The following is a 27773-nucleotide window of genomic DNA, read 5'->3' as shown; positions in this document are numbered from 1 at the left end:
AAGTGAAATTCTGTAAGAATTTGTGCAAAAATAGATGACCTTACCACCCAAGACATATTTTCCACAAATAATGGAAAATACATCTGTTTGGCTAACAAGATAGATGAAAATGATTATTTTCCAAGTAGCAACTTTTATTTGTTCTGAAACCAGAGAAAATGCTTTGTTGTTTGCTCCCTGATGTTTACATTTATTTTTTAAATCCAAAGGTTACTGAAAGGAAGATGGGGTTTAAAACTCCCCCAGATAGAAGAGAGTCAGAAGTAATAAATCAGCAAACTTAGAAAGCTGATTTATTACTTCTGTCCCTCCCCATCTCCGCGATCTGCTGTGAGAATGCATACTTCTGTTTAAACCATGGCGGATTTGGGAAGTTTAACTGACACCAATATGTTAGAAGGACCAACAAAGTTATCTTATTAAAGAAGCTACAATTCCCAGCTATTGGCAGCCACTTACATCTTACATCTTCTCTTCAGCTGAAGCTGAAAGGAGGCAGGAGCTGCCAGATCTAGCAGTTATTGGGGGCCATGGAGGTAGCAAAATTGCTCCTCCTTGTCCCGCAGAGATAACGTGTCCCAATTTTCTCCCAAAACCTCCTGCATTCCCACGGTAAAAAATTAGCTCACAACTATGAAGAGTACAAAACTAACTGCACCTTGAATAGAATGTCCTTCTCACAGCACCACTCTTCAGAGTCACAGGAGTATTCAATAGAGCAGGAGTAGGCAGATTCAGACCCTGGCGACTGCTCTGCCACTTGATGAGATTGTGGCTGATCTTTTATCTCAGCATCACCTTCCTGTCCTCATGTCCAAAAATCTATCAACCTCTGTTTTGAATGAATGTAGTCAACCGCCATGGTTCTCTTGAATAGAGAATTCCCTTGCCCTGGGTGAAGAAATTTCTTATCTATCCCGATGGCTGACCCCTTATTTTGAGACTGTGATCACTGGTTCTACACATCACAAGCAGGGGAACCATCATCTCTGCACCTCCACTGTTCAGCCCTGTAAGAATTCAGTACGTTTTAATGATGTTACTGCTCATTCTTCTAAACCATAGTGTGCAAGCTCACTTTGCTTATTTTATTCTCATATGACAATATCCACATCTCAGAAGTCAATGTAGTCAACACGCTTTGCTCTCCCACTGTCACAAACATACCTTTCCTTAGGTAAGGAGGCAAAACCAATACACAATATGTGTAGTCTCACCAGGGTCCTATATAATAGCTGTAAGAGTTGAAAAGCTCAAAGTGAATATCAGTACATAAGACTAATACTCAGGCATGACGTGACTAATATGGCAAGAGGATTGCATTGTATTGCTTTCTGGAACACACTACACACAAGTTAAATGTGCACTGCAAGTGAATTTAAGACATGGTTCTTCATTAATGCAATCATGAAATAAATTCAGCAGGTGCCAGTTAATTAATTATGGAGCAAACAGGAGCCAGACTGGGTGTATTAAATTAATTTATGCAGCAGGGGAGATTTTTAAGTTAACTATATGCATCAGTGGTGTGGGAAAGATTTCTTACAAAATAATTTGAGGTGCAGCTTGAACTGGGGCCTGAGGAGCACAGCCGGGAATATTTCTGAATTAATTTTTAGTTCATCTGGGAGTGAGGCCAAGTAATTTCTGAATTAATTTGTAACACAGCCCAGAGGAGGGCAGGGAACATCTTAGAGTGATTTTTTGTTCAGTCAGTATTGGGGCCTGAAAAGCATGGACTTGAAATATGCACATAAAATAAACAAATCTTCATGTTGGTACATCATTAAAAGTATGACAGTAATATTTGAAGAATTAATACACAGTTTACAAGTAATAAATATATTCGTTGAAGGCAAAATAAAATCCAACAGAAAAAGTGGTCCAGTCGTAGTTATTGTTAAAGATAGCATTAGATCAAAGGAAAAGGAACATAATGAGGCTTGAAAGACAAGCTGGCAAGCCTGAGAATTGGGAATATTTCAGCATTCAGCAAAGGAGGATCAAGGATTTGATGAGGAAAGGCAGGCTAACAAGAAACATATAAACAGATTGCAAGAGCTTCTATGCATATGTAAGAAGGGAAAGATCAGCTTACATTAATGTGTATACCTTACAGACCTAGAGGAGAATTTACACTGAGGAATAAGGTCATGGCAGAAAGATTAAATGAATATTGTGTGTCTGTCTTTCTGGAAGACACAGGAAACCTTCCAGAAAAAATAGTGTAGTACAGGCAATACACACAAAATGCTGGAGGAATTCAGCAGGTCAGGCAGCATCTGTGGAGGGAAATAAACAGTCAACATTTCAGGTCAAGACCCTTCATCAGGAAAGCCCTAACCTTCTGAGTTCCTCCAGCATTTTGCGTGTATTGCTCCAGATTCCAGCATCTGCAGACTCTTGTGTCTCAGTGTAGTACAGGCCTTGAGTTAGTGTGAAACTCAAAGAAATTAGCATGAATAAACAAATGGTATTAGGGAAATTAATGGGGCTGAAAGCTGACAAACCTCCAGGATCCAATGACCTGCATCTAAGGTTTCTGAAAGAGTTAGCTATGGGAATAGTGAATGCACTGGTTATCATCTTTGAAAATACCTCACCTTCTAAAGCAGTTTTTACAGACGGGAAGGTAGCAAATATAACCCCATAATTTAAGAAAGGATGGAGAGAGAAAATAAGGAAATATAAACCAACTAGCCAGACAGACATCAGTAGTAAGTAAAATGCTAGAAACTATTATTAAGACGGTAAGGGGATACTTGGAAAACAATAATAGGATTGGGCAGGGCCAACATGGATTTTCAAACCTTTTAAGAATTTTCTTTGTGAAGCGCAAAATAGATTGGGAAGGACTCGTGCTTATAATATATTTGGACTTTTAGAAGCCTATGATAAGGTCATACAAAACATTGTAAGGAGTACAGGTAGACTACTGCTTCATCTGGAACAAGTGTTTGGGTACCTGGATTGGGAAGGAGAAGGTAAAAGGATAGGTGGTGCATTTCCTGTGGTCATAAAAGGATGTGCCATGAGAAGAGTGGACATCAGTGGAGGTGGAAGTCTAAATTATTTCTCCAGCACATTCACTCATTATCCAAACAAAATAATACCTCAAAAGGCATTGAGAGTGTGTTATACAGATCAGGCAACCTGTAGGCTTGATTCTCAGTTTTTAACACCTTTGCTAATTTTTGCCAGATAGTAACAAAAGTGCTTCAAAAAAGACTAAGTGTCTAGGGTTGAGGTTTCAACCTGGGGCCACAGCAATGCTGGTGGGGAACAATGGATGGGTTAAACTGACAAAATCCAGCCTGCTGGCAAAAGATTTTTCCTTTAACTTCAGCATGTGGGCAGTTTTCAGCCCCTTGAGGAAAGTCAAGCTGGATCAAATTAGTCGAGTACTTTTTCTGTGTTACAGTTCATTGATGACTGATCCTTTGCTGGTACAATATGCCAATTTCAATGGGGAGTGGTCAGATTCACGCACTGTGCCTGGCACATTGCATCAATCTTCACCGAGATAGGCAGGAACACATCACTGCATTGCATTCTCTTGGCATCTTTTAAGATGGTTATCTTGGCATCTATTAAATACTAGCTGAAGTTATTATCCATACTTAAAAGATACTAAGGCCATCTTCTAAAAGGGCTCGAAATGTAACAGGTTCCAACGTTTCTCCTCACTTCTTGCACTGAAAAATACACTTCACTTCAGGTTGACAGGTTGCAGTGCTGAGCAACCGACATCCTAGCCTGAAGCTATACCTGCCTGAAAGTTAAGGGAGTTCCCTTAGAATGAGTGAAGGCCATCAGCAAAGTGTCTAGGTTAAGCTAAAGGGAAAATAACTGTAACAAATCTCTTTGAAATGAAAATGTTCATGTCCACAAACCATGTCCCATTAGAGGAGCGGCAGGGGTTAAAAGTTCTGCACATTGAGTGAAATGTAATAGTTCACAAAGATCTAACAGGTTTTTGAAAAGAATGGAGTATATTTTGAGATGTGAAATGAAGGGTTCCAATCAAGATGAAGGTTCAAACAGTTTGGTTAAAAAAACAAAATACCTACAATTTTACTTAGACAGGCTTTACTTCATGTAGTCACAACATCAATGAGTTGTTTGTATAGAAGTACTTGCTAATGATAGCAGAGGTAACTAAATTAAAATAACTACATAAGATGCAACACCTTACCCTGAAAGATAAGCCAAGAGAAATATTTTTGATTGGAAACTGCCAAAAATCAAAGAAACCAGCTGTAGACCACACAAAGCAGCAACATTTGGAAGACATTATATAATTAGCGAGACCTTGTCTGCTGCTAGCAACAACCCAAATGACAACTATAGTATGCAGAGAAATTGCAGTAAAGTCTCATTTCCCAATCAGACAACATTGTCTGCAAAACTCCAGATACTATATAGGACATTGAAGAACAGCTTGTCAAAGCAATGGGGCAGAGTCTTGTTTCACACTTCAGATTGACAAAACTTTTGACATAACCTACAAAGCACATTCAATATATGATCTCAGCTGAGATTAAAATTTTTAAAATTTTCTGTCCTGCCCCATAAGAACAAAAGAAAGTTGAAAATTCTAAATGGATATGTGATAGAGAAAAAAAATGATTGGGGCTGTTTTATCTTCATATATATTGATAAGGAAAAATCCATGAGCAGGAAGAAAAGTAGACTTGCAGAGAATACGAACACCTTCACCTCTCTATGTAGGGTCACAGATGCATTCACAGGGAAGCATCTGCTGAAAAATTAACACCAAAAGAATCGTCAGATATACTATATGCCACAGCAAAAGTGGTTAATCTAGTAAAATTTCAATCTCTCAACTCAACTCTTTTGTGGTACGATGTGCAGATAGGAAGCCCACGTATACAACTTCTGTTTCATAAAGAAGTGAGATGGCGGTTACAGGGTAAAGTTCTGGCAGGTTTATGAACTAAAGGAGGAAAGTCACATTTTTGATCACCTTCAACTCATCACTTCAACAACACTTCCTCAATCTTCACTTCAACAACACTTCCTCAACCACAGATTTCAGGCTTCAATCAGGTATTTGACTGACATATTTGGTAAGCTCAAAGATAATCTTAACTTTTCATTGAAAGGAAAGAACAAAATCTTTTTAAAAGGTGGTAGCAAATTTTCCCTTTGTAGTAAGCTGTATCATGCAAAGCTACGTAATAACTTTATTTGCTTGTATGTCTACAATGGACAATTTTGGAATAGCACTTCCTTAAATTAAAGATGTGATAATGGAGCATTTGATACATATATATTTGACACATATATACATATATATTTGATATATATTTAATTCAAATAATAATTTCTGAAAGGGATGGACTTCTCCCGAGTTCAACATACATTTTCAGATAGTCTTGCAGGAAAAGGCAACATTTCTGATAGCCAAGAGAATTTGATTGAAGCTGATGATGAAGCTGTTTTGAAGGATTAAAGTTAAGCAATGACAGCATCAACTCAAAGGAGGGTCCTCAAGTTGTCCTGAAATGCTTGAGCACTCAATGTATGGAATGGGATTTACTTGGCAATCTATGTGATAAGTGTAGAAATCACATGAATGCGGAAATGAATCGGAGGGTGAAAGCGCCTGATAGCAAGTCAAGATTCCAGAAGTAGGGTGCCAGAAAGCAGAGTCATACTTCTCATTTAGTATAACTTTCTTCTTTTACATGCATTGAGTTTGTACATAGTGTTTCGTGGTATTTTAGCGTATTGTAGTTCATGGATACAAATAGATTTCAAAACATAAAGAATGGAGGGAAGAGTGGCCCCAGAAGGAAATCTGTGGTTAAAATTATGAGGGGTATAGATAAGATAATGGCAGGAAACTTTCCCCATATCAAGGTAGGTAAAACTAGAGGACACAGATTTTGGTTAAGTGTCAAGAGATTCAGAGAGGATCTGAGACAGGGTTTTTTCACCGAGAGAGTGGTGAGTGCCTAGAATGCACTGCCTGAGGGTGGCAGAAGCAGTGTCACTGACAGCATTTTAAAAGTATCTGGACATTCACTAGAATTGCCTAGGCATAGAAGGACATGGGCCAAGTGCTAGAAAATGGGGTTAATATGGATGAGTGCCGATTGGTCAGCATAGACCTGATGGGCTGAATGACCTGTTTCCATGCTGTATGACTCTATGAACAAGTATCTTCTACAGGCCAAGTACTACTCCAGCCACAAGATTTTATTCCTGGCTTCGAATGACTTCAGTTGTTGTATAGCTCTTTGCTGCCAAAACTGCTGCGAGGTCAAGAATTCATATTTTGAAGATAAAATCTAACATCTACAATACTGCGTATTTGTCTCATGGTCTAAGAAATGACGATAGTTTTAATAAATGAAGAATAAACAGTAATAGTTCAATCAGCAGCTGCTATACCACGTGTCACATGTGTCAGTTCCAGTGAATTCTTGATCAGTATCGGAATTGAAATTAACTTGATTAGAAACTTGAAAGTAGAAGTTAAAGCTCTTCTTTCCTGCCCCAAGCCCCAAAATTGATTTCTGAATGCCTCTGTTATGGTGGCCTCAAATTCTACACCACAAAACAACAGTGAAGTTGTCAACAGAATATAATGTTCCATTTTCACTCTTGCACTTACTTAAAGCTTCTGGCTCTCCCAGTCAGTCTGTCTTTGCCCTTTGATTTACTGCTGTCTGTGGCTTCAGACCACGGAAATAATTCTTTGGTCTTGTCAGAATGATTCCCATCATCTGAAACATAGCAGGATACATTTAAATAATAGCATCAGAAGGAAATACTAGAATGCTTTTTGGGTAACAGCTTGCATCGAAAAGTTTAAAAGAGCACTCCTTTTTGACATCATAATAAAAAGGCAACATTCTTTATATGTTTACAGAACAGAATTTTTTCCAACTACTTAACCAGCTCTGCAACAACCCTTGCACAGCTTAACTTAAGACATTGAGAAGGTGTGTTTGTACTTTTGTTTTGTTTTTCAAGTTATGTTTACTGCATTGTGACATAACATTGTAAAAGCATATTATTCCTCAGGGCATCAGTATGACAAAGCATAATGCATGTCGAGTGGGTGTTAACATGTAGAAATATCCTAAACATTAATCCTAAATTCAGAAATCACTAAAGCACAGATGATCGCTATCAGATTCCACATGAGTCTCTCAGTGCAGTAATAGTCCATACAAGGTATGGCTTCAGAACAATGCATGAAAAACATCGACTTCATGCAACAATTGGAAGCAAATGAGGAAAAAGAACAGGGGAGGCAGATCTCCAGCGAGTTAAACAATGAGCCAGGGAATTTAAAAAGTTCATCCGGGATAAGTATTTTAATAGTTACAATTAATATACTTCAACTATTAATTAAATTTTAATCCAATAAACAGAAGCTTGGGAAGGCACCTCAGACCTATGGAATGCCCACTCTACCACATGGGAACTTGTCCCGAGCAACCACAGTATAGTAAATGTTATCAGCTGAAAAGACTCGAGCTCTGGATTTTGGAGCTTGAGCAACATCTGACATCATTGCTGTCCAGCAGTGAGGCTGTGTTTCATGGATAGCACATTTCAGCAGGTGGCCTCCCTGAGGCTCAAAAGGATACAGGTAGAGAGAAACGAAGTCCAGGAAAGCCATGAGATTATCTTGCTCTCCAATCAGTATTTGGTTCTGAATATTGATGGGGGAAGAGGATTCTTCTCAGGAGTGTAGCCAAAGGCAAGACCATCGTACCTATCAGGTCACCCCTCAGCCTCCTTCACTCCGGGAAAAACAAGCCCAGCCTATCCAATCTTTCCTCATGACCAATGTCCTCCAATCTGGGCAACATCCTGGTGAATCTCCTCTTCACTCTCTCCAGCATGACCACATCCTTCCTAGACTGTGGTGACCAGAAATGCATACAATGCTCCAAATGTGGTCCAACTGATGTTTTGTAAAGTTGCAATATAGCCTCCCAATTCTCATATTCTATACCCAACCTATGAAGGCATTCTTGCCAATATGCCTTCTTCACCACCCTATCATCCTGTCTTGCCACTTTCAGGGAAACATGGACTTGAACCCCAATGTCGCTCTGTTCATCAACATTCCTTAGCACCTTACCATTTACTGTACATCTCCTACCCAATTTGACTTCCTAAAATGTATCACCTCACACATGTCGGGATTAAATTCCATCTGTCAATGCTCTACCAAACTTTCCATCTGATCTATATCCCGCTGTAGCTCTTAGACAACCTTCCTCACTATCCACAACACCACCAACTTTCGTGTCATTCACAAAGTTACTAATCACATCTACATTCACACCCAAGTCACTAATATACATCACAAACAACAAGAGTGCCAACATTGATCCTTGCAGTACATCACTGTTCACAGACTTCCAATCTGAAATACATCCTTCCACCACTCCCATTGCTGCCTATCACCAAGCCAATTTTGGATCCAATTAGCCAGCTCACCTTGGATCCCAACTGCCATGGAGGACCTTGTCAAAAGCCTTACTAAAGTCCATATAGACAACATCTACCGATCTGCCTTCAATCTTCTTAATTACCTCCTCAAAAAACTCAATCAAATTGGCGAGGTAGGAAAATCCCTGATCAGCCCTCATCTTTCCAAATATATTTAAATCCTATTCCTTTGGATTTTCTCCAGTAATTTCCCTACCATTGATTTAAGGCTCGCTAGCCTGTAGTTACCTGGCTTATCCCTACTGCCCTTCTTAAATAAAGGAACAACATTAGCTATCCTCCACTCATTTGGCAGCTCACCTGTCAATATCAGAGGAAAAATTCTCTGTCAGGGCTCCAGCTATCTCTTTGCTTGCTTTCCACAACCTTAGAAGGCTTTGGGGATTTATCAATCCTTATGTGTCCCATGACATCTAACACCTTCTCCTTAATACTGATCTGCTCCTGATTATCCATGCACCCCTTCCCTGAAATCACTATTCTCCATGTCTTTCTCCTTGGTGAATACAGATGAGAAGCATTCATTTAAGACCTTGACCACATCCCCTGGCCCCACACATAGATTACTTCTTTGGTGCCTAAGAAGAACCATTCTTTCCCTGGCTACCCTCTTGGTTCTGATAAATTTAAATAATGTCTTGGGATTCTCCTTAATCCTTCTTGCCAAGAATTTTTCATGATTCACATTTGCCCTCCTAATTTCCGACTTAACTTCTCTCCTACACATTCTATGTTCCTCAAGACACTTCCTGATTCCAGATGCCTACAGTATACCTGTGGAATGCTTTTTTCTCTCATCAAGCCTTCAATCAAGGTTCCCCACTCTTGCCATCTTTCCTTTTTACCCTTACCAGAACATGCTTGCCTTGAACTCTTACCAACTCTCTTTTAAATGACTCCCACCTGTCTGCTGTGATTTTACCCACAAGCATCTGTTCCCAATCTACTCTCACCAGGACCATTACTGAAATTAGCCTTCCCCCAGTTGAAGACCTTAACTTGAGGACCAGCCTTATCTCTTTCCATAGCTGCCTTGAAACTTACAGAATTATCGTCACTATTCTGAAGGTGCTCCCCCACCAACACTTCCACCACCTGCCCAGTTTCATTTCCTAAGATAAGGTCAAGTACAGCCCCATCTCTAATAGGGTGACCTATTGTCAAAAAAACTTTCTTTGGTGCACATAACAAAATACTGCCCCATCCAAGCCCTTTGCTCTAAGCAAGTCCCTGTCAATGTTGGGAAAGTTAAAATCCCCCACTACTATTAACCTTGTTGGTCTTATACCTTTCTCTGATTTGCCTACAAATCTGTTCCTCTAATTCCCACTGACTTGGGAGGCCTATAGTATGACCCCTACAAAGTGATACCCCTTGCTTATTCACAAGTCCTACCCATATGGATTTACTGGCTAATCCCTCTAAGATATTCACAAGATCACAAGACAAAGGAGCAGAAGTAGGCCATTCGGCCCATCGAGTCTGCTCCATGAGCTAAACTAATACTATTCCTATCTAGCCCCAATTTCCTGGTCTCACCTGGCCCAAAATGATTCCAAAGCTACCCAAAGCCCTCACCTCTGCACCAGCTCTTCAGCCACACATTCATCTGTTTTATCCTCCTATTTTTACCTTCGCTGGCACAGGGAGTAATCGCAAAGTCCTGACCCTAGAGGATCTGCTTTTTAACCTTCTGCCTTACTCCTTAAATTCATGCTGCAGAACCGCATCCCTCTTTCTACCTATGTTGTTAATACCAATGTCTGCTACAACCTCCAGCTGTTCTCCCTCCTTCAGAATATTTTGCACCCTCTGACACATCCCTGACTCTGGCAAGAGACCAATCTGCAGTCTCGCTCTCAGGCAGAGGAATGTCTGTCTGTTCCCTTCACTAATAACTCCTCACCACTGCAGCTCGACTAAATCTTTACCTTCCCTGCTGTGCATCAGAGCCAACCATGGTGCCATAAACTTAGCTACTACAGCTGCTGCTGCTTTCTTCAGAGGCCATCCTTTCCAACAGTACCCAAAAGTGTACATCTTTTTGAGAGGAGAATGACCACAGAGGACTCCTGCACTACCTGCCTGCACTTACTGCCCTTCCTGGAGGTCACCCATCTTTCTGTACCTGTGGCATGATTAATTCACTAAACATACTAACTGTGATATTTTCTGCATCCTGGATGCTCCATAGTGAGTCCAACCGCAGCTTCAACTGCTCTCTGCAGTCTGACAGGAGCTGTAGCTGAGCACACCTCCCGCAGGCATAGTCACCAGGGCCATTAGTATCGTCCCCAATTTCCCACATCCTGTAGGAGGAGCATGCCACCACTCTAGCCTCCATATCCTGTATCCCCGTCCCTTCTACTAAGAAGAATCAAAAAGCACCTTGCCTGAACATTATTCATCCCTCTCACCAAAGCCCCCACTTTGATCTCAACTGGCACTTTGACATCACACCACGTCACAAACTGGCTACTCCCACAGGGATGGAGGAACACTTTGATTGATAGGGATTGTTGTTAGATGAGTGATTGGGTTGTGGTACAAAGAGCGTTGTATGAGACAAGTGGTACAGCTGTTGGGATATGACATTTAGACATATTGACCTTGTCCTTGGACCTTGACTCAGGGCTTTTCGTGATCTTTATTAATGACTTGGATGAGGGGGTAGAAGGGTGGGGTGGCAAGTTTGCAGACAACACCAGCACCATTGGTGATGTTGTGGAATAGTGTGGAGAATTGTCAAAGATTGCAGAGGGACATTGATAGGATAAAGGGCTGGGCTGAGAAGTGGCAGATGGAGTTCAATCTGGAGAAGTGTGAGGTGGTACACTTTGGAAGGACAAACTCCAAGGCAGAGTACAAAGGTAATGGCAGGATTCTGGGTAGTGTAGAGGAGCAGAGGGATCTGGGGTTCATATCCACAGATCCCTGAAAGTTGCCTCGCGGGTGGATAGGGTAGTTAAGAAAGCTTATGGGATGTTAGCATTCATAAGTCGTGGGATCGAGTTTAGGAGCCGTGAGGTAATGATGCAGCTCTACAAAACTCTGGTTAGACCACACTTAGAGTACTGTGTTCAGTTCTGGTCACCTCATTATAGGAAGGATGTGGAAGTGTTGGAAAGGGTGCAGAGGAGATTTACCAGGATGCTGCCTGGTTTGGAGAGTATGCATTATGAGGGGAGACTAAGGGAGCTAGGGCTTTACTCTTTGGAGAGAAGGAGGATGAGGGGAGACATAATAGAGGTGTACAAAATATTAAGAGGAATAGATAGAGTAGCCAGCCAGCGCCTCTTTCCCAGGGCACCAATGCTCAATATAAGACGGCATGGCTTTAAAGTAATGGGTGCGAAGTTCAAGGGAGATATCAGAGGAAGGTTTTTTTACCCAGAGAGCGGTTAGGGCATGGAATGCGCTGCCTGGGTGGTGGTGGAGGCAGGTACATTGGTCAAATTCAAGAGATTGCTAGATAAGCATATGGAGGAATTTAAAATAGAGGGATATGGGGGAGGTAGAGGTTAGATAGTCTAAGCGAGGTTTAAAGGTCGGCACAACATTGTGGGCCGAAGGGCCTGGATTGTGCTGTACCATTCTATGATTCTATGATTTCCTGGACAACTTTCACCTTCTGCCTTCAAACAGTGTGGCTAGAAGGTGTCCTGACTCCCTGCAGACAGAAGGCACTGGTCCCACCTTTCACTTTCATGGCCAACGGCTCCATCTCAAATTCTTTGGCCCTGCTGCAGCCTCTACTTTGCAAATCCTCTGTACTGAAACCAACATTTGTTAATTGCATCTCGGGGTTTCCCTGGAAAAATAACTATTTTCCAGATCTTTGGTCTTGAACCCAATCAGTCAAGCTTCCAGTCTCAGCCTCCAAGTATCTTAATACCCATTTCTTGACTTGCTTTGATACCTCTGTTCCTCTATTCATCACGCACTGTTCCCTATAATGCTCCTGTTGACTATCTCAGTACCTATAATTTTCAACTCCCTCTTTTGGGCTGCTTTGCATCAACAATAAAACATAAGAAATAGAAGTACAAGTCAGTCATAAGGCCCCTTGAGCCTGCTCTGCCGCTAATCATGGCTGATCCTTGGCCTCCTCCACATTCCTGTCTGATCCCATAATCCTTGAATTCCCCCAGTCCAAAAATCTATCTCAGCCTTGATGTAAATTATTTCTTAACTTTTTATCCAAGTTTTCACTACTGAGAAGTGCACTTCCTGATTATACTCTTAACTTTCCTCCCTTTTTTAAACCCAATAAAGTTCCAGTCATACAAAGAATAGCTTGCACTACTGACCCTGATGCCCTATGAACCCTCCAGTTCATTGGAAACTCCTACTTCATCATACTCTTCCCTTATTTCAGTCACCGTATTTTCCACTTTTCCTTTTACTGGAGCTAGCCCTCTTCCATATCTGCTTTCACTACTAAATCTATGATTGTCCAGGCTTCCACTCCTTATTATGCACTTTTCCCCTTTTTTCTTTTCTCTCTTACATGCTCCTCAATTTTTCTCTGTCTCTCAACTAGCAATCACCACAAATTCTCCTGCATCCAAATTCCATCTCAGCTCTCCTAATAGCTCTCAAACTCAAAAATCACAGTTAAAATTATTTTCTCATCCTATGACCTTAATGCTTCAGCTCCTCCCTTTGCTATGTCACCTATAATGCCACTTGCTCTTTAGAACATAGAACAGCGCAGGAACAGGCCCTTCAGCCCACAATGTCTGTGCTGACCATGATGCCAATGTAATCCGAACTTCATCCTTTGTTATTTCACAGTTACCAATGCCTAAATTTCATCTTTCTAAACAAGTTCAAGCTCTCCCATTCTTATCTGCAATCATCTGCATTCTATATTAATCACCTCTTACATGCACAATCTGGTCAGAGAGCTACCATCCAACTCCAACCCAATGTATGTTCAAGGAACAGGACCTCATCTTCCATTTGGGAATGTTGCAGCCTTTGGGACTTCACAGTGAATTAGAGTTTCAAGTAACTCCTCCTTTATCTCCCTCCACAGATGTAGTTGTACGTTTGTTTCAGAATATTTTTTATTTTCTGTTTTCACCTGCCAATTTTTAAAGTAATTGTTACATTGACAATAGACATTCCCTCAACTTTCTCCACCTCTCCCTCTCTACAACCTGAAATATGCTTGTTTTTTCACGCTTCCTGTTCTAGTGAAGGGTCCTTGACCGAAATGATGACCTTGTTTCTCTTCCCACTGATGCTGCTGGACCTGCTGAGTGCTTGCAGGATTTCCCATAAAATTTCTGAATGTTTCAACATGATCACCTTTCATTCTTTTAAACTCCAGTATTGGCCTGTCTGCTTAATCTCTCCACGTACAACAAACCCACCATCTGGCTCCACTTGTCTCTTTTCCTTCCCCCTCTATCACAGACTTGTCATTTGTTCTCTGCACCATCACCCAACTTAAAATGTGATTGTTTTCTAACTTTGCTCAGTTTCAATGAAAAAATAATGGACCCAAAACATTAATTTGGTTTCTCGCTCCTCAGATGCTGCCCGAGTGTCCGAATATTTCCAGCATTTTCTGTTTTCATTTATCACAGACTCCATTTGTTTAGAATTAGGAAGCACAAAGGACATTCTTATGCTACTAGGGGTATTCAATAGGCCAAACAGTAAGTGAGGCAAAGTGAATATGCAGGGAAATTAAAGAAGAATGCAAGAGTAATGGAGTAGTGATATTAGTGGATTTCAATTAGCTCCAATGTTGATCTGAACAATGTTAGTGTAAAGGTCAGAAAAGGGGAGGACTTTCTGAAATGCATACAGAAGAACTTCTTTGATCAGTATGTTTGTGAACAAAGGTGAAGGAGCCGTAGTTGGATCTGGTTCTGGGGAATGAGCTGTGCAAAGTGGACTTTGTGTTAGTAAGAAAACACTTGGGGAGCAGTGATGATCTTACCATAAGCTTAAGTTATTAACAGAGATAGGTAGGAAAAAATTTAAATCAAAGGAGGACTAACTTCATTGAGATAATAAGTAATCTGGCCAGGATGAAGAGAAACCAAACTGTAACAAAAAACAGGTGATTTATAAAGAGAAAATGCTTCATATACAAGCTAATTACATTCCCATAGAAGAGAAATGCAAAGAAATCAAAGCAGACTCCCTGGATGACAAAGGTAAGAAAGAAGATGAAAGAAGAATATATGAAACAAACCTGGTAAATAACTCCCGTGAGAACCAGGGTCAGTAATAGTTAGCTGGGAGGGGAAGTGAAAAAGGAAAATAAGACAAGGACAGGAAGTGAGAAGACAATGGCATTTAATATAAAAGGGATTCAAAAGTCTTCTATGTAAATAGTAGTGGTTACTGAAGAGGGATGGGCTGATTGCAGATAAATAAGTGATTTATGCAGAAGGCATTGTTAGAGTACTTTATATTGGTGTTTAGAAAGGAAGAAGATGCTGCCAACACCCTGCTGGAAAGGGAGATAGTGGAAATGACAATTGGGGTGAAATTTGGTAAGCATGGGATACCAGAAAGGTTGGGAATGCCTGAAGTAAACAAGTCACTTGGTCAGGATGGGATCCATCCTAGATTGTGAGAGAGGAGGGGGTGAAAGTTGCAGAAGAGCTTGCCATAAACTTCCAATCCTCCCTCAGTACAGAGGAGGTGCCAGAGAGCAGAAAATGGCAAATGTAAAACCACTGTTTAATAAAAGGGTGCAAGGACATGCTAGATAACTATAGACTAGTTTCAACTTCTTGGGGGGAAGTTTTATGAAAACATATTCATGGAAAACATTAATGGATACTTGGAAACAGTTGAATTGATGAGGAAGGGCTAGCATTGATTTTTAAAGGCAAATCAATTAATCTAATAACATTGACTAATCCAATTAAATTATTTTTGTTGAGGTTGCAGAGAAGGTTGATGAGGAGAATGCAGTAATGTCATTTCCATGGATTTTCTGAAGATGTTTACTGATAAAGTCCAACAGAGAAAGACTGGTTAGCATATTGAGGTCCATGGATTTAAGTGGCGAGGATAGGGAATTGGTTTAAAGGCAGAAATAAAGAGTAATGGTTAAAGGGCTGTTCAGACTGGAGGGTGTTGAACAGTGGTGGGGACTATTGCTTTTCGTGATACATGTTAGGGACTTAAAACATGGTGCACAAGGTGAAACTTCCAAATTTGCAGATGCCAACTTTGAAATGCAGTAAACAGTGTGGAAGACAATAATAGACTGCAAGAGGTTGTAGAGAGGCTGGCAGAATCAGCAGGCAAGTGGCAGGCAAAGAATACAAGGTATGAAATGATGCATGTCGGTAGAAAGGATAAACATACACCAAATGGCACAGGTCTAAAGGGTGGGCAGGAAGAAGTACATAGCATGTATGAGCATAAATCCTCAAAGGGCATGTTGAGTGAATGGTTAAGTCCAGTTTAGGTGATCTGGGGATTTATAAATTACATAAAGTACAAAAACTACACACTACTAGTTAGACCTAAATGGAGTATTTTGTCCAACTCCAGTCTTCTAACTTCCGGAGGGATGTGAAAATTCTACAAAGGATGCAGAGAAGGTTTACTGGAAATGTTCCAGGGAAGAGGTATTTCAGTGATAAGATTAGACTTGACAACCTGGAGTCATTTTCCTTAGGCCAAAGAAGATTGAGGCAAGAATTGATAGAGGCATACAAGGTTATAACTGCTTTACACAAGTTAAATAGTGGGAAGCTAAGCCCATTAGCAGGCATCTAAAAGACCAAAGGACACAGATTTTAAATTCTCAGCAAAAAGATGGGGGATGAGAGAAAACATTGTTTATTGCAGTGCAGTTATGGTCTGAAATTTGCTGAAAGGGAGGCTGGTGGAAAGAGAATCAATTACTGCCTTTAAAAGGGAACTGGATAGGCACTTGAGAAAGACTAATCTACAGAGCTATTGGGAAAGAGCAGTGGAATGGGGCCTATTGCCACCAACTCGTTTGCTATTACCTAAGATCTATATTCCTGGAAGTAGTTACTCCTTATTTGTGCTGTTAAAACCAATCACAATTTTGAACATCTCCATCAGATCCTTTCCTCCCTTAATGGTACATGAAGATAATAACACCAACATCTTTAGTCTGTCCACAAAGCTGAACTCTCTCATTCCCGAAACCATTCTAGTACAGGTCCTCTCCAGGTTACGGAACGTTTTTATTCCTGAGTAAACCTAATAGTTCACAGGTCAGAAATGCGACTACGAACTGAGTTCACACACAGTAGAAGAAGCCTGCAGCCCCACAGCAGCTGGCAAATCCATCCCACCGGTTTCCCAAACACTTGTTTATATCTATGGGCTGCACATGAGTCAGGCATTTGTAAGCTGGGGAGGACCAGTTAATATCCTGTGTTCTCTGACATCTTTCTCAAGTGCAGTGCTCACTGTTGTACACTGTACTACAAATGAATCCCTGATCATTGTTTCATAAAGGTTTAACATTGACAAGAGTGCGTTTTGTGAACAGGAGGGGTGTGGGTAGAGGACGTTGACTGAGGGAGAGGAATTTCAGTAAGTAAGTCCAGGTTTGTGGAATACAGTGCAGTTTTTCACCATTTCTGGGATGGCTCTAAGAATTTGAGTTGAATTGGCCTATATTTCTTGAACTTATTAGATGACTCCCTTGAATTCTTCCAGGAATTCTTCCACTCTAGTGCTGTAGATATTCAATCATTATACATCCAGGACTAAAATTGTTATATATTTGGATATAAAGAGAATTACATGATATAGGAACAGCACAAGAAGGTGGAGTGAGAAAGAAGATATAGCAGAATTTTACTGAATAGAGGAGTAGGCAAAACAGCAGAATGACTAACTCTGATCCTAAGTATATTTTTAATAAAGGATTTGGAAGAAAAAAGTGCTTCTGTCAGCACGGCATGTCCTCACTGCTGGACTGGGAGTGTCACTGAATGTGTATTCAGGGCTCTAGACTGAGAATTAATTGGACATACAATCTTCAATTATGTGTTGAGTGCTACAAATGGGCCAAGGTTAACACAATCACATAACAAAACACGATTACAAAAAGACAGATGATTTGATCAACTTCATACCAATCTGTAATGGACAGTAAGCATTATTCATTGCAATGAAAAGGTTCCTTTCTACATATACAAGATCACAGAGCTGGAGAAAACATTCAGCCCTTTAAACCCATCCTGCCATTCAATCAGATCATGATCTCCACCTTAACCCTATTTACTCATCTTTATCCCAGATCCCAAATTCATATCTAACATAATCTATCAACCTTAATTCTGATAAACCAGCATTCTCAGTCTTTTGTAGATACAGTACTGGATTTCTACTAGTGTTTCAGTGAAGAAATTCTTAATTTCACTCTCTGATATTTCCTCTTGTTCACAATCTCTCCACCAAATGGAATGTATTCACTAAGTCTACCCTGAAATCCTTTAATCATTTTAAATAACTATATTAATCTCAAATTTCTATATTCAGGAATATAACTCAAGTTTTTGCAATTACAATTCAATTATTTGAACTCAAACATCCTGTGAATCTGTGTTATTCCCTGTATAAATTTACATATAAAAACATCATAAAATCAATTCAATAAGGTAAATTAGTTCTGGTTTTTAACCTAATGTATGCAGATCAAATTGTGAGAACTCACTAAATAATAATTTGTATGTTGAGGTAGCAAATTAATTCAACATACGTGTTATTGTAAATTAATGTTAAGTAGGTGAAAAACAAACAAGTTCATCTCAGGTTCCTCCAGGGAGATTATTGCCTTAGTACAAAACAAAATGTGCAGGGATGTTGTTCTGATAAAAATTAGACACCAATTGCTACATTCCTTGCAAATATACACAAGAAAACATTTCATTTAATTTTAAAACAGCGTGTTCACTGTGATTTGTGCATATTCTCCAGAGATTGCAAGTGTTATACTGTAATATTAACAGATTATTAAGTTTTACAATCAAAGCAGATAACACAGTCAAGAAATGTTCTTCCACAAGTTTTGCTGTTCACAAAATATCTTGGTTTGACAGTTTCTATATTTATACCAAAAGGTAAATTAAATTGGTAAGTTGCTTTTTACTGTCACATGTACCAAGATACAGTGAATAACTTTGTTTGCATGCTGGCAACTGGAAATGAAATGCAGCTTTTCACTCATGACAAAAAAAAATCCCCTAATTGAAGGAAAATGCTGATTGCTAGTCTGAGAGTTTGTAATCACCAGCAGTGAACACTACAATTGGCCTTGGGGCTACAGCTAAATCATCAGCTACAGCCTCCTGCCACAGAACACTGTTTAACAAAGACTACCTTCTGCTCCCAATATGCTCCCCCTAAATTACTGACCACCCAAGTTCCTTACCTGGCTTCATGTTAACCTCTCTTGATGTTCATATATGAGTCAGCAATGCCTATCTCAGTAAACCTACCCTTTGTTTTTCTGTCCTTGAAACTGTCAGCCACCTCCAACCTCTTTGAATGTGCTTATCTTTCCCGCAGCTCCAAAACTCTACAAGCAATTTTCCACTTTGGCTACAATGAAACAACACATACCATCTGCCTCTGTCATCCATCTGAATAGCTAATACTCCCTAATCCAGGCAACATCTTGGTGAACCTCTTCCACACCATCTCCAAAGCCTCCACATCCTTTCTGTAATGCAGTGACCAGAACTGCACTCAATACTCCAAATGTAGCATAACCAAAGTTTTATATAGCTGCAAAACATGGCTTCTTGACTTTTATACCCATGCTGCAACTGGTCATGAGCAGGGATTAAGCAAATTGAGCCTATACTGAGAGGTGATCTCATTGAAACATACAGGGTTCTTACATGGCTTGGCAGAATAATCACAAAACTGATCTTCTGATTGGCTGGAATGTGTAGAATCAGGGATTACAGGCTCAAAATAAGAGGATTGCCATTCAATACAGATGAAAAGACTTTTTGATCTACCTGCAAAGCAGTGAATTGTTGGAATTCTCCACCTAACAGTACCTTTGGAGACCCAATTGTTGAGCACATTCAAGACAAATTTTTAGATGTTAAGGAAATGAAGGGATCTGGAGTTGGTGCAGGAAAGGGACCCATGAAATGAAGGATCAGCCATGATCTTTTTGAAAAGTGGAGCAGGCACAAGAGACCAAATGGCTTCTTTTTACATTTCTATGTTCTTAAACTTTACCAAGTCCCAGGAAGCCTGATGATGATTTATAGCTTTGGGACTGTTGAAATCACACCTCCAAATGGTACTACCTTGGGTCTACTTTCTGAAGTTCTTAAGATTGATCAGTTATAATAGTTTACAGACTGTTAAATAATCTTCCCACAAATATCATGTCATAGAGAAATCCTCCAGATGCAACTTCCTGTATTTGGTAAAAAAAAATCTAAATTTGTGGAAGATAGTGCTATTCAAAGTAAGCTCAAGCAAAGAAAAATATCTCCACGTTAAACCATAGAGATGTTTAACATGGAGATATTTTCACAAGCAACAAGTGATGTTGGACCAGTTGTCACTTCTGAATCTGTGATTCACAAACAAAAAAACTGCTAAACCATTAATTAGTCTCTGTTGTTGACGATGTAATGAAAAGATCTATAGGCAAGCCCTGGGCCAGTGTCTTCTTTACAGCAGTACAAAGATATCCTTACTGAGCATTGTTATATTCTTAAAAGAATAGTTTCCAAATTGAATTTCTTCTGAGACGATTTGTAGACGAATGACGGATAAACTATTTTAATTACATATTAATGACCCTTCAATGGCACTGACCAAAGTAAGTAGACATGTGGTATTTTACAATGTGGGTCCAAGGTCCTTCCATTCATAGCATTACTTAAGATTATACCCACTCCTATACCATGTACATCTCTTTCCCTTCCTGAACTCTTTCTTCGTCCTTGACTCCCAGGATACAGTATGTGCCTCATTTCCTCTCTTCCTTCCCCACAGCATCAATGGTCTTCCCCACCACAGATTCTCTCACTGCACTTAGTTAATGTAATGTGTGGTTAAAAAGTTGAAAAGCTATTACATGTTTATAGGTAAAATAAATTAACTAGTCTTGAACAGTATTAGAAATGGATTGCATTATTATGTAAATTAATACACTTGCAAAGATAGTTTACCTCGTATATCGTGATGCTGAAACCGTACATTGCACTTCCTCGCGTTTCTTCCACCTGTGGAGAAAGAACATTATAGTCACCACTTTGCTCTAAAAAGGGTAGCAGAAAATGTCATATGTAAAGTACGCAGTTTGCAACAATATTAAACTACCAACAATCTACACATGCAAACCTAGATAAGTTTTAGGATTTCATTCACTTATTTAGACTATCACTGATACTTCCTGGTATCTATATAACCCAAAGACCACAGCAGGACAGAAATCAGCAGCATAAGCCTAGACTAATTTTTCCCAAGAACATCCAGGTAATAGTAGTTCTTGGAGTGTGGAATTCTATTAAGTCTGCACAGAAATGGAATTAAATCATCATTCTGGTTTCCAGAACTGCCCAGTAATCCTGAAGTGGTCCAATCAAGGCTTTCTACATTGATAGTACAACTTCCACCCACTCCTAGATATAAAGGCTAGAAATTATTTTCTTTAAAACTGTCAACCAAGCAATAGAAACATAGAAACATAGAAAACCTACAGCACAATTCAGGCCCTTCAGCCCACAAAGCTGTGCCGAACATGTCCATACCTTAGAAATTTCTAGGCTTAATGTTACAATTTTCTGATGTTCAAAATGTAGCCTAAATTTAACTGTTCAGAATCTGTACTCCGGTCTAGTATGTATAGAGTTACAAATGGAAACAAAGGAAGGCAGCAAAGGGGCACTTAGCTCAAACCGATCCTGCCATTCAATGACATTGTGGCTGATCTGCAACGTTTACTCGTACTCCTTAATACCTTTGCTTTAAAAGATTATCAATTGCAGATTCAAAAGTGACCACTAGTCCAACATCAATTGTTGCTTGTGAAAGAAAATACCAAATTTCTGCCACACCCTTTGAATGGACTCAGTTATTTTCACTCCTCAAAGATCTGGTTTTAGGCTTAATCTCCCCAATCAAGAAAAATAGTTTCTAGCAACCCCCCAATTCCCCTTAATTCCTTAAAAATGCAAATCAAATCACCTTTAAGCCTTCTGAGATCCGAGGATAGAACCACAGCCATGTAATCTCTCATTAAAGCAATGTGAATCAGCTATCATTCTTGTTTCCAGAACTGTTCAGTAATGAGAAGTGGTCCAACAAAGGCTTTCTACATTTATAGCACAACTTCCCCATTTCTAGATACAAATGTCAGTATTCCATTAGCCTTTTGGATTATTTTCTTTACCTTGCCACGGGGTTTTATTGATCGATGTACATAAATCCCCAAGTCTCTTTGGACTTCCACTGTTTTTTTCCATTTAGAAAGTGAACAGTTTTCGCTTTTTAGGTTCAAATCAGATGATCATATATTTTCCCATATTTATGTTAATTTGCCAGATTTTTGCTCATTCACTTAATCCATTAATATCTCTTGGTATTCAGGTGCATTCTGCAAACCCCAGAATTAATGTCAACATATCTGTTTGTGGCATTTTAACTTGGCGCCTTATTATAATCTTGAGAATTTAACTTTGAATCCATGGCAGCAGGCATATTCTGTCACAGGATGATGTTGTCTTTACTCCAATATTTAAAGGGCCACATTGAACAGAGTATTTGGAGAGGCTGAGAAGTTTGGCATGGGGCAGCAATGGCAAATGGACAGCCAACTGCCAAAGGAGATTTCTTTGAAGTACTGCTGAAGATTGTAGGGAGGTAAAGATACTTTTCCTCAGTCAAGGGATGAATGAACATGCAACTACTACAAAGACAACATGACTTTGTAGGAAATTATTCCTTGTAACCCCAGGAAATCAGCAGTTGGAACATTGTGCATTTCCATGTACTTCTTCACATCCCTATCAATCCATCTACCATCAAACCAATCACCCTGGTCCTTTAGTTTCACTCCTTCAACAAAAGCAATGCATCCAATAAGTATACCATTAACCACTCAGTTTGCTCTCCCCCCACTGCCTGCAACCCCCCCCCACCACCCCCAACAGAAGAAAATGAAGAACATAAGGGAGGAGGAGAACAACCGGAGATGGTCCTCCATACACCTCCAAGCTAACAACTGCAGAGGAGAAAGTGTGAGAAATTAGTGGTATTTTGGCATTCCTAGACATTAGAGATCAGAACCTCTCAATTATATGGTGACACAATTAAATATAATCTACTTACACATTTTACAATGTTGTCATACTGACCATTTTGTAACTGAAATATACGTAATTACTTTTAAAATGCTGGGCAGCAACTTTATTATCTTGTCAGTACTACATTGTACTCTTTTTCGCCACCATGTGTACAGCAGGAGTTGACAGACCTTACAAACAAGACTCCCAAGGGAATCCCACTTTTGTTGATGCATCTTCACAGGAGACATACTTACCATGCAACAGCACAGTCACACTTCAGTGGGCCCAGTTGGAGAGTTGGATGATTGGGATTTTAACAAGTGAGAAAGACCTAATAGTGATGGAAGAGACAGCTATTGAAAGCCAGGTAGCTGCACACAGATGTTTTACACAGGGAATACTGACTAAAAAAGCAATCATTGAGGTACATTCTGCAAAAGTTTTGCAACACCTCAAAGACTGCTTTTTTAGTCAGTAATCAAAGATTGCTGACTAAAAAAGGTCCACCGAGCATGACTAAGGTAGTCTCATGGAACATTGGGAGGATATCTTATTCTATGGATAGAAAGAACATTGCTACACAGCCTCAGAGCACTTCCCTGCTCTACACTATGCTGTTCTCCAGCAGAGTGGTTGGACTGAATAGAAGGCAGCACATGAGAGGGCTGATGGGGAATGGGGGCAGGGAAGTGAGGACTCCACTGAGTATTCTGATCCAACACCCCTAATCTTGGTCAGTACCTGAGATGCTGTCCCATTAGCAAAACCAAGTATAGGTAGAACAGCATTCAGTGAGGTATTTGAGTTCCAGAGACCATCGCCTAAAACATCTCAGAAAGACTAGAAAAGCCTGTCTCTACTTCTGCTAAAAATAACATAGGAATTGCAGAATGCAGGAGCAGTAAGAAATGCTTTATAATTGGACAATGATGTTATGAACTTTTATGTTATTTAATTAGAGGACGTTAGATTTTTCAAAGAACTTTAGAACCATAGAACACTACAGCACAGAAAACAGGCCATTCGGCCCTTCTAGTCTGTGCCAAAACATTATTCTGCTAGTCCCATTTACCTGCACCCAGTCCATAACCCTCCAGACCTCTCTCGTCCATGTATCTATCCAATTTATTCTTAAAACTTAAGAGTGAGCCCACATTTACTACATCAGATGGCAGCCCGTTCCACACTCCCACCACTCTTTGGGTGAGGAAGTTCCCCCTAATGTTCCCCCTAAACCTTCCCCCTTTCACCATAAAGCCATGTCCTCTCGTACTTATCTCTCCTAATCTAGGTGGAAAGAGCCTACTCGCATTAACTCTGTCTATATCCCTCATAATTTTGTAAACCTCTATCAAATTTCCCCTCATTCTTCTGCGCTCCAAGGAATAAAGTCCTAACCTGTTCAATCTTACCCTGTGACTCAACTCCAGAAGACCCGGGAACATTCTAGTAAATCTCCTCTGCACTCTTTCAATCTTACTGATATCCTTCCTATAGTTAGGTGACCAGAACTGCACACAATACTCCAAATTTGGCCTCACTATAACATCCCAACTCCTATACTCAATACTTTGATTTATGAATGCCAGGATGCCAAAAGCCTTTTTTACAACCCTGTCTATCTGTGACGCTACTTTCAGGGAATTATGTATCTAAACTCCCAGATCCCTTTGTTCCTCCGCATTCCTCATTGCCCTACCATTTACTGTGTTTGTCCTTCCAAAATGCAATACCTCACACTTGTCTGCATTAAATTCCATCTGCCATTTTCTAGCCCATTTTTCCAGTTGGTTCAGATCCCTCTGCAAGCTTTGAAAGCCTTCCTCACTGTTCACAATGCTTCCAATCTTAGTGTCATTAGCAAACTTGCTGATCCAATTTACCACATTATCATCTAGATCATTGACATAGACAACAAACAACAATGGCCCCAGCACAGATCCCTGAGGCACACCACTAGTCACAGGCCTCCAGTCTGAGAAACAATCATCCACTACCACTCTCTGTCTTCTCCCACACAGCCAATTTCGAATCCAGTTTACAACCTTTCCATGGATACCTAGTGTCTGAACCTTCTGAACTAACCTCCCATGTGGGACCTTGTCAAAGGCCTTACTAAAGTCCATGTAGACAACATCCACAGCCTTTCCTTCATCTACTTTCTTGGTAACCTCCTCGAAAAACTCTACAAGATTTGTTAAACACGATCCACCACACACAAAGCCATACTGACTATCCTTAATCAGCCCTTGGTTGTCCAAATATTTGTATATACGATCTCTCAGAACACCTTCCAATAATTTACCTATGACTGATGTCAGGCTCACCGGCCTGTAATTACCTGGTTTACTTTCAGATCCTTTTTTAAACAACGGAACAACATGAGCTACCCTCCAGTCCTCCGGCACTGCACCCGTGGCTAAGGACATTTTAAATATATCTGCCAGGACCCCTGCAATTTCTACACTAGTCTCTCTCAACGTCCGAGGAAGTATCTTATCAGGCCCGGGGGATTTATCTATCTTTATTCGCTGTAAGGCAGCAAGCACCTCCTCCTCTTTAATCTCTATATGCTCCATGACACTACTGCTTGTTTCCCTTCCTTCCATATCCACTATGCTAGTTTCCTGAGTAAATACTGATGCAAAAAAACTGTTTAAGATCTCCCCCATCTCCTGAGGCTCCACACATAGACGACCACTCTGATCTTCTAGGGGACCAATTTTGTCCCTTACTATCCTTTTACTCTTAATATACTTGTAGAAACCCTTCGGGTTTACCTTCACATTATCTGCCAAAGCAACCTCATGTCTTCTTTTTGCCTTCCTGATTTCCTTTTTTAGTACTTTCTTACTTTTTCCATACTCTTCAAGTACCTCATCTGTTCCTAGTTGCCTATACCTGCTATACACCTCTCTCTTTTTCTTAACCAGATCACCAATATCCCTTGAAAACCTGGCTTCCCTATGCTTGTTAACTTTGCCTTTAATCCTGGCAGGAACATGCAAACTCTGTACTCTCAAAATTTCGCCTTTGAAGGCCTTCCACTTACTGAACACGTCCTTGCCAAAAAACAACTTATCCCAATTCACTCTTCCTAGATCCTCTCTCATTTCTACAAAATTGGCCTTTCTCCAATTTAGAACCTCAACTCAAGGACCAGACCTGTCCTTATCCATAATTAACTTGAAACTAATGATATTATGGTCACTGGACCCAAAATGCTCACCTACACATACTTCTGTCACCTGACCTGTCTGGTTCCCTAATAAGAGATCAAGTATTGCATTCTCTCTCATTGGTACCTCTACACGTTGATTTAGAAAACTTTCCTGAACACATTTGACAAATTCCAAGCCATCCAGCCCTTTCACAGTGTGGTAGTCCCAGTCAATATGTGGAAAGTTAAAATCCTCTACTATTACAACTTTCTGTTTCTTACATCGGTCTGCTATCTCACTACAGATTTGTTCCTCCAATTTTCTCTGACTATTGGGCGGTCTATAATACAACCCTATTAGTGTGGCCACACCTTTCCTATTCCTCAGCTCCACCCATATGGCCTCTGTAGACGAGCCCTCTGGGCTGTCCTGGCGACGCACAGCTGTGACATTTTCCCTGACTAGTAATGCCACTCCTCCCCCTTTTATCCCTCCCCCTCTATCACGTCTGAAACAACGGAACCCCGGAACGTTAAGCTGCCAGTCCTGCCCCTCCTGCATCCAATTCTCACTAATAGCAATAATGCCGTAATCCCACGTGCCAACCTACGCCCTAAGCTCATCTGCCTTACCTACAATACTTCTTGCATTGAAATAGATGCACTTGAGAACATTTCTATCACATACAAACCTTTGATTTCTGTCTATACCTGCAGTCCTTGCATGACTTTTTTCCTCCTCCACCTCACTATCTGCTCTAACACTCTGATCCCCCGCCCCCTGCAAATCTAGTTTAAACCCCCGGAGCAGCACTAGCAAACCTACCCGCAGGCATGTTAGTCCCCCTCCGTTTCAGGTGCAAACCGTCCCGTCGGAACAGGTCCCACCTTCCCTGGAAGGAAGCCCAATTGTCCAGAAACATGAAGCCCTCCCTCCTGCACCATCTCCTTAGCCACGTATTTAGCTGCATGATCCTCCTATTTCTAGCCTCGCTAGCTTGTGGCACAGGTAGCAATCCTGAGGTTGCAACCTTGGAGGTCCTGTCCTTCAACTTTGCACCTAATTCTCTAAACTCTCTTTGCAGGACCTCCTTCTCCTTCCTATCCACGTCATTGGTCCCTATGTGTGGACCACGACATCTGGCTGCTCACCCCCTCTCCTGAGAATATCGAGAACTCGATCTGAGATATCGTGGACCCTAGCACCAGGGAGGCAACAGACCATCCGGGATTCTCGATCTCTTCCACAGAACCTCCTATCTGTCCCCCTAACTATCGAATCCCCTATCACTACTGCTCTCTTCTTTTCCCTCCTTCCTTTCTGAGCTGAGGGTCCCGTCTCAGTGCCAGAGATGCGACCACTGCAACTTGTCCCTGGTAGGTCATCCCCACCAGCAGTATCCAAAACAGTATACTTATTGTTGATGGGAACGGCCACATGGGTGCTCTGCTCTTTCTGTCTATACCCCTTCCCTTTCCTGACAGTCACTCAGCTACCTCCCTCCTGACTTTAAGGGGTGACTATCTCCCAAACTTTCCCAAAACGTGTCCATTTGTGATTGTTGTGTGGCAACACATCTTTACGATGGTATATAGTTGAATTGATAGGTTCTAAGGTAGGTGTGGGGTGTGCAATGGCAGGTTGTTGATAGCGGGAAGCCTCCTGCCCCATGGTGGCAGGCTACAAGTCTCAACTTGGCCTCAGCTCAGAACCCACAAAATTGGATTGCAAGCAAGTCATCCTCAATCCTGAGGGATGGCCTAAGAAGCAGCAGCTTTGAGTCCGATGGTTCTTTTGCAAATATGTAAAGAGAAAGATA

General features: G+C 40.6%; 1 protein-coding gene across 6 annotated transcripts in view; it reads right to left on the bottom strand.

Annotated features, from left to right (window-relative positions):
• Window positions 1–27773, bottom strand: part of LOC127571910 (coiled-coil domain-containing protein 9-like) — a 275215-nt gene that overhangs the window by 60418 nt on the left and 187024 nt on the right. For all 6 annotated transcript variants that reach the window (XR_007956525.1, XM_052018669.1, XM_052018676.1 and 3 more), the window contains 2 exons: window positions 20676–20729; window positions 6644–6755 (listed from right to left, as the gene is read on the bottom strand). Coding sequence is in view for 5 of the 6 variants with exons in the window: in XM_052018669.1 (XP_051874629.1) it covers window positions 6644–6755; window positions 20676–20729 (166 nt within the window). In the remaining variant the exon portion in view is untranslated. The remainder of the gene's footprint in view (window positions 1–6643; window positions 6756–20675; window positions 20730–27773) is intronic.

This window comes from Pristis pectinata, chromosome 1 (assembly GCF_009764475.1).
Source record: "Pristis pectinata isolate sPriPec2 chromosome 1, sPriPec2.1.pri, whole genome shotgun sequence".
Classification (NCBI taxonomy): Eukaryota; Metazoa; Chordata; class Chondrichthyes; order Rhinopristiformes; family Pristidae; genus Pristis; species Pristis pectinata.
The sequence above is the reverse complement of the archived record's forward strand: the minus strand, read 5'-3'. Positions and strand labels throughout refer to the sequence as shown.